Below are 12,754 nucleotides of genomic sequence, written 5' to 3'. Positions count from 1 at the left end.
GCACATTTCTGATTTGGGATTTTAGGATATGGGATGCTCAGCCTGGCCCAGACAATGCAGTTCACACTTTCTAAGTAGTTTCTGAGCCTCCTCAAAAGCAAAAGTTACAGGCTGAGTCTCCCTAATCTGAAAATCCGAACTCCAACATGCTCCAAACTCTGAAATTTTTTGAGTGCCGACATGATGCTCAAAGGAAATGCTCATTGGAGCCCTTCGGATTTCAGATGCTCAGGTTTTGTGAGGCTCAACCAGTAAGTATATAAATGCAACTAGTCAAACATCTGAAAAAAAATCTGGAATCGGAAACGCTTTTGCTCTCGAGCATTTCAGATAAAGGAGACTCCATCAGTATTTATTTGTCATATTTCAGAAAACAGTTTCCAGCATGTGGTCAACGTAAACCATGAAAACCAGCATTGTGTATTAGCAGAGCAAACGCTGTTACGGAGACAGCGCGCCATTGCCCATTCTCGGAGCAATGTGAGCCTAACGGCGGGGTTCTGGGGAGCTTCTCCTAAGAGCCTGCCCTGGGGGACCCCTGGGGACCCTTCTTCTCCCCGAATTTCTGCTGAGGGCTGCTCAGGGGCGTTCACTCTGTGCCGGTCTGTGAGAGCAGGGTTTGGGAAGACACCCCGGCCATCTGGAGGTGTTTTGTCCTGCTTTCTGCACGGTGAAAGGTGGTTACTGGGCTTGGCGTGTTCTGCCTTCGTTTACATCTGTATTAAGGGAGTAAAAAGAGAGCGCCCCTTCCTCCTACTGCTTTTGATTAACAGGGAAGCAGATGTGGGGTCTCTCAGACAAGGCAGCGGCCCAAGTGGTATCAGAGAGTACGGTCATGTCCTCAGAGGGTGAGTGCATTTCTGGCCATTATCTCTTTCAGCAATGAAGTTGTGAGGAGTGACTTGAAGAAGCTGCCAGCCCTTCCCACCCAAGCCCTGAAGGAGCACCCTTCCCTGGCCTACTGGTAAGACCCCTGGCGTCTTCCCCAGGAGCGAGCCCCTCTCGGAGTGCGAGGGGACACAGGACAACTGAATATACCCTCCCTCCACCAGCTCCCACGTGCCAGCCTGGACTCGCAGCTGTATGAAGTACCTTCTGTCTTCATGAAATCATTTTCTGCATTTATTTATTTTTTAAATTAATTAATTAATTAATTTTTTTTTTTTTTTTTTGAGACAGATCTCGCTCTGTTACCCAGGCTAGAGTGCAGTGGCATGATCTCAGCTCATGGCAACCTGTGCCTCAAGCGATTCTCTTGCCTCGGCCTCCTGAGTAGCTGGGATTACAGGCATACACTACCACACCTGGCTAATTTTTGTATTTTTAGTAGAGACGGGCTTTCACCATGTTGGCCAGGCTGGTCTCGAACTCCTGGCCTCAGGTGATCCGGCCGCCTCGGCCTCCCGAAGTGCTGGGATTACAGGTGTGAGCCACCACACCCCACCCGTTTTCTGCATTTACTTAAGTGAAGCATTGTGCGTGAGACCTCTCCTTTTTTGTTTCTTCTCTTTTTTTTTTTCAATTTTCAAAAAGAATACCTTCTAAAATTTCACTTTGGAAGCTTTGCCACCTTGAAGAGCCTTTCGTGTGCTGCTAGAGTTTCATTTTGGAACACCTGTCGTTTGATGACAGCATGTTGAGGTTTGAGATGTGGGAGAACCACAGGACTTTTTTCTTTCAGAAGAGAGAGATTGATTCTTTTATTTTCCCTCGATGTTTTATATCTCCTGATGTAGCCACTATGTAACATTATGCCGTAGCTCATCTGTCGGGCCCTAAATGACTGATTCTGAATGATTCCAGCATTTGAAAGGCTCCCAGATTGTGGTTTGGGCCACAGTTGAGCAGGGCTTGCATTCCTGGATAATGTTTTGAAATCCCACTGGGTTCCTAAGCCCTGGCCGCTGCCCTTTGATAACTGCAATACCGCTCTCTGATGTTCCTTCTGATTCCCTAACAGAAATCATTGCAACTCCTTTTATTTAAAAGCAAAACAAAAAGCACAGACCAAGTCAATTCTAATAAACTACAACACGTGACTTGTGTCAGTGCTTTTGATGACAGTTTCTGAAAAATACGGATTATGAGCATTTCATCTTCTCTGGACACTTATCCAGACAGTGACCTAGTTGTTCATTGATTCGGGTGGCTAAGAGATTCCTTTGGCTGGGGTGGGGCATGTCTTGATGCAGGGTTCGTTAGCAGCATTAAACTCTGGCTCATAATTCCAGCACTTTGGAAGGGCGAGGCGGGCAGATCACGAGGTCAGGAGATGGAGACCATCCTGGCCAACATGATGAAACCCTGTCTCTACTAAAAATACAAAAAAATTAGCTGGACATGGTGGCACGTGCCTGTAGTCTCAGCTACTTGGGAGGCTGAGGCAGGAGAATCCCTTGAACTCAGGAGTTGGAAGTTGCAGTGAACCAAGATTGTGCCACTGCACTCCAGCCTGGCGACAGAGTGAGACTCCATCTCAAACAAAAAACAAAACAAAAAACAACTCTGGCTCATAAATCACATCTCTCTGACAGACCACATCGGTAGGGAGCTGGCGCCCAGGCCCGAGGCTGTGAGCTCCCTTCCGTGTCTGGCATCCCTAATTTCATCTCCCAGAGCTGTTTTATTGCCACTCCTCTTTTGGAAACATAAATGTAAATAGATAATGACTTTCTCTAACTATAACTTGCCCCCAAAGAGCAAAATCTGTTTAACCTGCAGGGATTTTGCACGCATCAGTTTCCAAATGTTGAGACTTGCAATCCGAATGCCCAAAAATGATGGTCCCTTTTCCTTGTTCACGGACCCTATTACCCACCTCCCTAATTCCTTGTGCCACTGGGCCTCATCCCTCTGTAGCCTCCTGGCTGTTCACTTCCAAAAATCCAATGGTCAAGGCCCCGAGGGTGTGAGCAGGTAACTAGAGAGGACCAGGGAGGAATCTCTTCGCCTCTGAGACTTGTCCTGTTGTGTGTCCATCAGTCACCCATTCATTCCTTTCCAAACCTTAGAACACCGCTATACACATCTGAGAGTTTTGAATTTCTTCTCTCCTCCCTGTGTCTCTGGATTTTTCCTTCACCTTCTCCATTATCTGCTCTGTGCTCGCACATGATTACTAACCCACAGGCACCTCGCCCTTCACACACACTCTCTCTGTCTCTTCTCTGTATAAACATCTTCACCTATAGCTGGCTTGGCAGAACATCCCATACCATCATGACCAGGCCAGCACTTTCCCTGAGACTCCTTCAGACCCATAAGTGCCCAAGCCAGTGTTAAATGTCCCAAGAGCGTGGCAGGATGGGGGAGCCATGTGCCACTCAGTCAGCATCACAATCCAGACGATGTATAAAAGTCAATGGCAGGGACCCTCCTGACAATACCCTGCTGAAAAACAACAATCACAACCACAACAGATTCTTCCACCTCATTTCACCGTGGTTGGCTACTTGGTGTTGGCTCTAATATTTCAACCTTATTTATATGGACTTTGATTCTTATTGATACATAATAGTTATACATATTTTTCATGTATATATACTCTGATATCTGTACATAATGTGCGGTGATCCAATCAGGGTAACTGGGCTATCCATCGCCTCGAACATTTATCTTTTCTTTGTGTTGGGAACATTACAAATCTTCACTTGTGGCTACTTTGACATATGCAACAAATTATTGTTAACGATAGTTTCCCTACTGTATGATCAAATACTAGAACATATTCCTTCTATCTAACTGTATTTTTGTACCCCTATGTATAGATAGATTTTTAAAAAGCAAAGCTGCAAGAAGAGGGATAAGTGCTGTCCCTGCTTCATACAGATAGAGAATGAAGAGAGAGCAGGTGCACACAGCTTGTTCGCTGCTTTTCCCTCTGGGTCTCAGAATCAACACTCAGCAAGGTCAACCAGGACCCCTCACCGGTGGGGGAGACCTTTTTACCCCTCTCATCACAGTTGCCCAGAGTGTCCAGTTCCCCTAATCATTCCTGAACTAAGGAGGTGTACTCACCATTCTTCGGGGGCTCTCCTGCCCCCGCTGGAGTTCACACTTTGGATGGGCAACCTGCAGGCTGCAGCCTGGTGACCAAGGCAGTGGGTCTTAGCATCCCAGCCAAGCCTCCGCAGTGACTAGCCAGGTAGCTTTCATCAGTTTCTCTTCTGCAAAATGGGATGACACACACCAACCTACTTCAGACAGTAATTAAGAGAGGAAATACATAGTCACCTCCTGTCATTAAAAAGCAGTGAAAGCAGCATAATAATGCTGAGTCATGGTGCAAGAAGCCTTTCTGCTAATGCTCCCCGCACATTTAACAAGCATGGACTTTTCACACCATGCGATTTCCCTGTTGAGGAGGCAACGGAGGCAGAAAGTTAGAATGATGTGCCCAGGGCCACAGAACAAGGAGGGATCAGTACCCTAACCTGGATTCTCCCTCGCAGGCCCAGTTTGTAAATGCTGGACCACCTGACCACCCCTACCACCTCAGTGAGGTATGCAGGGACGTCTTTTTTCACCCCAAAACCACTGAGCACAGCAGGCCAGCAGCTGCTCCGAGACAGGGAACCATATATCACCATCCCTATTTCCCCTTCCATCACCCATGCATTTCCTGTACCCCCTTGTCTGCAGAGAGGTCATTTGACTTAACAATACGACCCAGCCAGTGACCTGGGCACAGGCAGCTTTGGTCATTTGCCTTTTTCCTCCATGTAACCCTGAGTCATCCAGACAGTGCTTACTCTGCCTCCTGGATTTCTGCTAGTTACCCCCTCGAGTCCCTGCTACAAATCTAGGGTCTGGGAAAATTGTCTGCAAAACTCGGAGCACGTCAGCCCTCTGGAAAGTTCCAGAGCAGAGGTGGGGACAGGTTGGGAGCAGAATAGGTTTTCAGTAAGGATTGAGCCTGTTATTCCAGGATGAGCCCACCATGTTTAAGGGGGCAAAACGAGAAGGAAAAAACTGAGGATGGAGAAGGCAACTATTGTGGCTTCACAGATGGTCTCAGAGAGCAGCAGTTACAGGGCAAACAGGGGGTGGCGAAGATTTCTGCAGCTGTCAGCCACCCAGAACCCTGTGGTCAGGACATGTAGTCGTTAAACAGCGGCGTGGCTTTCTGACAGTGGTTTTGACTTTCTTTCACTGGTGTTTCTCCTGAGCCTTCTGTGTGTTCGTGGCTACAGTGCTATGTTGACTTGTACCTCCTCAGCTCACCCCAGGGACCCTCTCTCCCTAGAGCTGCAAAGGAAAAAGGTCCCTATCTACACCGAGTTGCTTGACCCTGGATCTAGGAGTCGACCTCACAAAACCCCAGATCACATGGTAGGAAACACGCCAAGGCAGCTGTTGAGTTAGTGAGTGGGATGGAAAGAAGTGGAGCCGCCGAACCTCCTGACGCAGCTCTGCAGGTTTCGTGAGGCTGGGCCTGCCCTTGGGGAGCATGCTTTTCGCGAATTGTTTATCAGGAGATGACTTTGTCACACTTGACATAGAACTTCCTTGGCACGTGGGAGCCAAGGAGAGAGATGGCTGGGTCTGCCCCTTTCTGAATAGAGGATGCCCAGACCCCACGGAAGTGACGCTCCAACTGAGGCAAGGGTCCCTGGAGCTGGCTGGTCCTCATTCTGGGTATTCATAAAGACCTTCTTTATCAAGACTGCTCACTGTCCTCTATGCATCAAATTCCAGAATATTAAAATTAAAAGATACTAGTTGGAGGTTAAGGTAGTCATTGAAAGAGAAATAAATTACTCACAAAGACTAGGTGACGAATGTGTAGAACCTGTTACCCCGCCAACGCTGGCCGTGCTAAACATGCAAACAGAAAAAGGTGGGTAAAAGAAGGCTTTAGGTAGATCCTGGGGTGATGAATAATAGATAATAGGGCTGCGTGTAGTGGCTCACACCTGTAATCCTAGTACTTCGGGAGACCGAGGTGGGCAGATGGTCAGGAGTTTGAGACCAGTCCGGCCAATGTGGTGAAACCTCATCTCTACTAAAAATACAAAAATTAGCCGGACGTGGTGGTGCACACCTGTAATCCCAGCTACTCAGGAGACTGAGGCAGGAGAATTACTTGAACCCAGGAGATGGAGTTTGTAGTGAGTCAGGATCATGCCACTGCACTCCAGCCTGGGCAAGAGAGTGAAACCCTGTCTCAAAAACAATAATAATAGATAATAAAGATCCTCTATTGAGATCTCAAGGGTAAACCCCTCGAATCACCTCCCCTCACAGAGCTTTGACGGAGGACAGGAAGGGTGAAGAGAAGACAGGAGAGTGAGAACTGAGGTTCCAAAGCTCTGGGGCCAGACCAGGGAGGCGGAGGTGTCTGGACTCCACACCTCAGCAGGTGGGGGTGGGGCTTTCTGCCTGCACCTGCTTCCCTGGGATTCCCAAGGTTGGCTCCGCCCATCTGAAGGCAGGGGTTGGAGCGGCCATATCTCCTACCCCATGGGCATCAGAGTCACTTCTCAGGGGGCGGGCTTGCCACTGCCGCCAAGGAGCCACCTAACCTCCTGTTATATCAGAACTAGGATTTCATCTGAGCGCGGCGGCTCATCCCAGCACTTGGGGAGGCAGGGGTGGGCAGATGACCTGAGGCCCGGAGTTTGAGACCAGCCTGGCTAACATGCAAAACCCCATCTCTACTAAAAATACAAAAATTAGCGAGGTGTGGTGACACACAACTGTAATCCCAGCTGCTCAGGAGGCTGAGGCACAAGGATTGCTTGAAACTGGGAGGCGGAGGTTGCAGTGAGCCAAGATCACGCCACAGCACTCCAGTCTGGGTGACAAGGGAGACTGAGTCTCAAAAACAAAAAAAACACTAAGATTTCGAAAAGGGAGGGAGCGCCTTTCTAATTCTGGTATCTGGTTTGCTGTTGTTCTCCAAGTGTTCCTATGGAGCTTTTGTTGCCTCATGGTTCATATTAACCAGGCCCAAATTCCAGAACGTTCCATCCTCCTGGAAAGCCTTCCATCCCTGAATACGCATTCAGAGCAGGTAGGCTGTGGGCGTGTGGTTAAGGTCAATGCCTGCCATCCCCCCATGAGGCCCTGTGTGGACAGGACTGGGAAGATGAGGATAAGAAGGACCCCAGAGAGTTCAGCCTGGGCATCCACGCATCATCTCTGCTGTCTGCTTCCTCTTATTCTCTTGGTACCATTGCTTCCAAGGAGCTGATCCCAAAACCTGGGCTCCAGTCTTTTTGTTCCTTTGTTTTTTGTTTTTGAGCCAGGGTCTCACTCGGTCACCCAGGCTGGAATGCAGGGGTGTAATCTTAGCTCACTGCAACCTTGACCTCCTGGACTCAAGCAATCCTCCCACCTCAGCCTCCCAACTAGCTGGGACCACAGGCACACTCCACCATGCCTGGCTCATTTTTGTATTTTTATGCAGAGACAAGGTCTCACTGTGTTGCCCAGGCTGGTCTCAAACTCCTGGGCTCAAGCGATCCACCCACCTCAGCCTCCCTAAACATTGGGATTACAGGGGTGACACACTGCACCCAGCCTGAGCTCCAGTCTTATATTTCTTGATTAGAAATCCAAGATAAGCCAGTCATGGTGGCTCATGCCTGTAATCCCAGCACATTGGGAGGCCAAGGTGGGTGGATCACTTGAGGTCAGGAGTTTGAGACCAGCCTGGCCAACATGATGAAACCCTGTCTCTACTGAAAATACAAAAATCAGTCAGGCATGGTGGCACGCATCTGTAGTCCCATTTACTCGGGAGGCTGAGGCACGAGAATCACTTGAACTCGGGAGGTGGAGGTTGCAGTGAACCAAGATCGCGCTATTGCACTCTAGCCTGGGTGACAGAGCGAGACTCCGTCTCAAAAACAAAACAAAAAAAATCCAAAACAAAGAGAATGTAAGTCCTTTGAGGGGAAAACAGACTATTTTTTAAGTAAATCTACATCCAAATAGATAGCACCCAGACTGAGTTTGGAAATGCCACTCCAGGACAAATCATTTTTCCAGGAGCTGTTGGTGCCCTGGAGCTTCTTAGGAGATGGGGCTGAGAAATATCTTACTGGCAGGAAGCTTGGCTGTTGACTTAGGGACTCTGATAACAGCATTCTTTTCTTCTAATTGCAGTGAAGACAGAGTTATTGAGCACTACAAGAAACTGAACGGTCAGACAAGAGGTCAAGCAATCGTGAAGTAAGTGGCCCCTTCCCAGCTTGCGTGGGGACGGTGTTTGTGTGTGTTAATATATCGTATGTCGGAATTGTTCAGTTCCTCTCCAAAGACATATCTGAGAGTAGGGGGTGTATGTTGCAATTTAATTTTCAAGTAAATAATCACTCCGAGAACTTTATCACATACACATACACAAATATATATATGAGATACCAGATCTGCTGAATAACTAGCCTTGTGTGCATTGTGTGTGTGTGTTTATGTATCTTCTTATTGTCGTTCCAGCTACATGAGCATCGTGGAGTCTCTCCCAACCTATGGGGTTCACTATTATGCAGTGAAGGTGAGTGCACTCATTTGGTGAAGATTGCCAAACCTCCCCTAAACAAACAAATTAAAACTTCTCATTATATATTTTTTTTCTTTTTCTTTTCTTTTTTTTTTTTTTTTCTTTTTGAGATGGAGTCTCCCTCTGTCGCCCAGGCTGGAGTGCAGTGGCGCGATCTCGGCTCACTGCAACCTCCACCTCCCGGGTTCAAGCAATTCTCCTACCTCAGCCTCCCGAGTAGCTGGGATTACAGGCATGCGCCACCAAACCCATCTCATTTTTGTATATTTAGTAGAGACGGGTTTTCGCCATGTTGACCAGGCTGGTCTTGAACTCCTGACCTCAGGTGATCTACCTGCCTCGGCCTCCCAAAGTGCTGAGATTACAGGCGTGAGCCACCGCGCCCGGCCCTCATTATTTTTTTCTTTATAACTCCTGGTGGGAATGGAGGTCTCAGAAGACTTGGTCAGGAAGATTGCATGCTGGGGAAAGACGATTTCCAATACAGGAAACTTCACGCAGTCTTTCAATGTGTTTCAGCCTGTGGTCCATTTCTTTGTCAGCCCTAGAACTTAACAGAAAGGCTGTCTCTGATATATATGCTTTCTGCCTTCCAAGAAAACTTCAAACCTGTGCTCTTTATTTCAGTGTGGTAAAGACTTGGGATTTTCAAAGTGCCAAAGAAGTATGGGTGTTTGCCACTTAGAACCTCAAAGCATAAGCAATGGCTTAGCTGCTTATTTGGAAAAGAGCACGAATGCAGGAAGCCTGGCCCAGCTGCATCAGGCTCCCTGTCCGGGGGCCTTGTGATCTCACTGATGCCATTTTATGGTGTGATGACAGCTCTTACCTGGTCAATCTGCTGTTGCAGTGGCATTGGGTTTCCTCTTGTTCTGTTCTCTGAAACCATTGCAGTGCGCACAGCTACTTCCCAGAGGCAGGGGTTTAATACGAGGATTTTATACTACCTTTAAAGTTTGTTTTTAAGAAATCATATACCCTGAAGCTTGAAAATAAATTTCAAAATGTATCTCTTTTGCCTTTTATCTTTTTGCTCATCTTGAAATAACTCACGCCCCACAAATATTTCAAAACCATGATGTGCCAGTTTCGAGTTTTCCAGACACCCACCATGAGGGTGTATTAGGTTTTTTAGAAACTTGGCAATTAGGGCATAGCTAGGGAAAAGCTGCTTGATATGCTCATTATAACATCCTAGCTTCTGAGGGCTCTAATTAACTCAGAATCATCCTATTTGAATATAGAATTGCAACTTACACTCAGGTGACAAGAAGTCTCTGTTAATAAACGGTGGGGGGCTGGGCAGGTGCAGTGGCTCATGCCTGTAATCCCAGCACTTTGGGAGGCCGAGACGGGTGGATCACCTGAGGTCAGGAGTTTGAGACCAGCCTGGCCAACATGGTGAAACCCCATCTCTACTAAAAATACAAAAATTAGCCAGACGTGGTGGCACGTGCCTGTAATCCCAGCTACTCGGAAGGCTGAGGTGGGCGAATTCCGTGAACCTGGGAGGCAGAGGTTGCAGTGAGCCAAGATTGTGCCAGTGCACTCCAGCCTGGGTAACAGAGTGAGACTCCATCTCAAAAAAAAAAAAAAAAAAAAAAAAAGCAATAAGCGGACTTGATATTTCTAATTCAGTCCTGAGACAGTTTCGGCTTCCGTTTTGCTACCCTGTCCAACAGCATGAGTCCTGAAACCCTGCCTGGCACCCAGCTGTCATCTTGGGTGAGCAGGACCTCAGGGTGACACCTTCCGGTCTGTGTTTCCCGGGGCTGGGGAAGGTCCTGGGTAAAGCTGGACCAACTCTTTGCTGTGATTTGTTGTTAAAAGGAGAGGAGTCACTTTCCATAGTCTCCACAGCTCCTCTGGCTCTGACCATCGATGACAGTTTCTCAGCCCAGAAGGTCCTTTCATTAGGTGTGACATCTCACAGATTTTCAGCTGTGGTGAGAGGGTGTCCCAGCATGGAATGCCTAAATTCTTAGAAGGAAAAAAAAGAGAGAGAGAGAGAGAAAGAGAGAGAGCAGGGCATTCACTCCTTATATATAAAGGGAAAGGATCTCAGCTGTCCAGCTGATTAGCAGAACCAGGCCCCCAGCCCCAACATTCCCCATGTCACCCTCTTCACATAACAGAGCATCCTTCAATGATGGGCGCATCTGTTAATAAACAAAGTAGACAGGTGGGCTCCATCCCTTCCCAGGAAATGGCACTTTCCCTCATCTGCCCCCGAGCCAGGAAATCTCCACTTAGTGTGTGTTTACTTCCTCCAGCCCCATATTCACCCGAACTTTGTTTGATATCCTAGGACAAGCAGGGCATACCATGGTGGCTGGGCCTGAGCTACAAAGGGATCTTCCAGTATGACTACCATGATAAAGTGAAGCCAAGAAAGGTAAGGGCGGTCTCCTGTGTGGGTTTAACGCCTCTCAGATCCGGAGAGGAACAGGCATAAAGGTCTGTTTTACTTGGCTAAGGCCATGCAGCCTAAAGGCTCACCAATCCCCTGCCCATTTTAGTGTATACAAATTACTCCACAGCAATCCCATCTGAGTTCCCCGGGTAAATCGTTTTTCATTTTTTTTCTCCCTGTCTCTGAGGAAACCTAAGCTGTTATAATTACTTAAGGTGAGACGACTGGCTCAGTTCTCCCCAGAGCCGATAGGCAAAGAGACTTTTGAGGGACAGTCGTGTTCCTTAATTTCGGGTGGGGCTGTGTTCTTTGGGAAAATGATGTAACATTTCTCTTGAATCCTGAAGCCAGTCTGAGTTCTCCCAAAGGTTTCTGGGACAGGAATCAGGGCAGGCGGGAGAGCTGAAAGAAGAGATTGCAGGTCAAAAAGAGCTGAAAGGCTGGGCACGCCGGCTCACGCCTGCAATCCCAGCATTTTGGGAGCCCGAGGCGGGCGGATCGCTTAAGACCAGGAGTTCTAACCAGCCTGGCCAACATGATAGAACCCTGTCTCTACTAAAAATACAAAAATTAGCTGGGCACGGTGGTGGATGCCTATAATCCCAGCTACTTGGGAGGCTGAGACATGAGAATCACTGGAGCCCGGGAGGTGGAGGTTGTAGTGAGCTGAGATTGCCCTGCTGCACTCCAGCCTGGCTGACAGAGCAAGACTCTGTCTCAAAACAAAAAAAGAAAAAGCTGAAAAATAAGAGAGAGAAGGGTTCCTGGAAATCCAGCACATATTTTCTGGCTCAATAAAGGTGATCAGAAAATGAGGTTATTTGCTGAAGAGGGAGAGAAACAGAGAACGGTTTGCAAAGTCCTTGTAAACCCAAAATGGAATGTTTGAAAGGGATACAGCATTTGAATTTTCTCTGTTTTCATTTACACACACTTTTCAGACCTGAACAAATTGGAAAATTATAATGGAAAAAATATCTTAGAGGCGAGTGCTGTCATTCAGGTCCCCTGGCGGAGAGTAACAGAGAGATGGTATGCAGTTCAAACCCTGAAATACATATTAAAAAACCTATGAAAACCACACTTGCTTTAGCAGAGAGAAAGCAATATTGGGCCATTATGTCATTCCAGATTGCTTTCCAAGCTGTTTTATCTACGAATAGGATTGAAACCCACACTACATATCTGAGTGGATTGTAGGCTCTCCAGTTAACATCTGTCCTTGGCCAGCTTCTTTATTAAATTGATAGAAGAAAAAATGTTCCCATGTTGGGAGGATTTTCACTCCATTGATCAGTAAGGTGGTTAAGTTCTAAGACAAGATGCTGAGCAAATGGTGGGGGAATTACTGACTGGGAACAACTCAGGAAGAACCTGGCTCTTTAGTGGGTGGAGGGAGTGTTTTGCGGCTATCTCTAAAGCCTTTCCTTATCCATTTAAATGCAACAAGAAATTAACTGGATCCTCTGTTCTTACCTTTTCTGACTTTATTTTCCTCAATTGTGGGATCTATACCTCTTCCTCCCTGTATTTTTCTTCCTGTTTTCCCTGTGCCTTTTTCCCACGTGGCCTTTTTAATTTTCTGTGCCTTTTCTTCCTGAGTTCTGTCTTCCCTCTTTCTTTCTAGAACCACCATTCTCTTTTTGTTTTTTTTGTTTGTTTGTTTGTTTATTTGTTTGTTTGTTTGAGACAGAGTCTTGCTCTGTCTCCCAGGCTGGAGTGCAGTGGCACGCTCTTGGCTCACTGCAACCTTTGCTTCCTGGGTTCAAGCGATTCTCATGCCTCAGCCTCCCCAGTAGCTGGATTACAGGCACCTGCCACCATGCCTGGCTGAT

At 47.4% G+C, this 12,754-nt stretch overlaps 1 protein-coding gene across 22 annotated transcripts in view; it reads left to right on the top strand.

The window, feature by feature from the left end:
• The window catches only part of FRMD4A (FERM domain containing 4A), a 379,365-nt gene that overhangs the window by 276,902 nt on the left and 89,709 nt on the right, over positions 1-12,754 (top strand). For all 22 annotated transcript variants that reach the window (XM_077945785.1, XM_015146511.3, XM_015146514.3 and 19 more), the window contains exons 8-11: positions 881-964; positions 8,113-8,178; positions 8,443-8,500; positions 10,815-10,901. In XM_077945785.1, coding sequence (XP_077801911.1) covers positions 881-964; positions 8,113-8,178; positions 8,443-8,500; positions 10,815-10,901 — 295 coding nt within the window. The remainder of the gene's footprint in view (positions 1-880; positions 965-8,112; positions 8,179-8,442; positions 8,501-10,814; positions 10,902-12,754) is intronic.

Source organism: Macaca mulatta, chromosome 9 (genome assembly GCF_049350105.2).
Source record: "Macaca mulatta isolate MMU2019108-1 chromosome 9, T2T-MMU8v2.0, whole genome shotgun sequence".
NCBI classification, from domain to species: domain Eukaryota; kingdom Metazoa; phylum Chordata; class Mammalia; order Primates; family Cercopithecidae; genus Macaca; species Macaca mulatta.
Note: the sequence above shows the minus strand (reverse complement) of the source record. Positions and strands in the feature narration are given on the sequence as shown.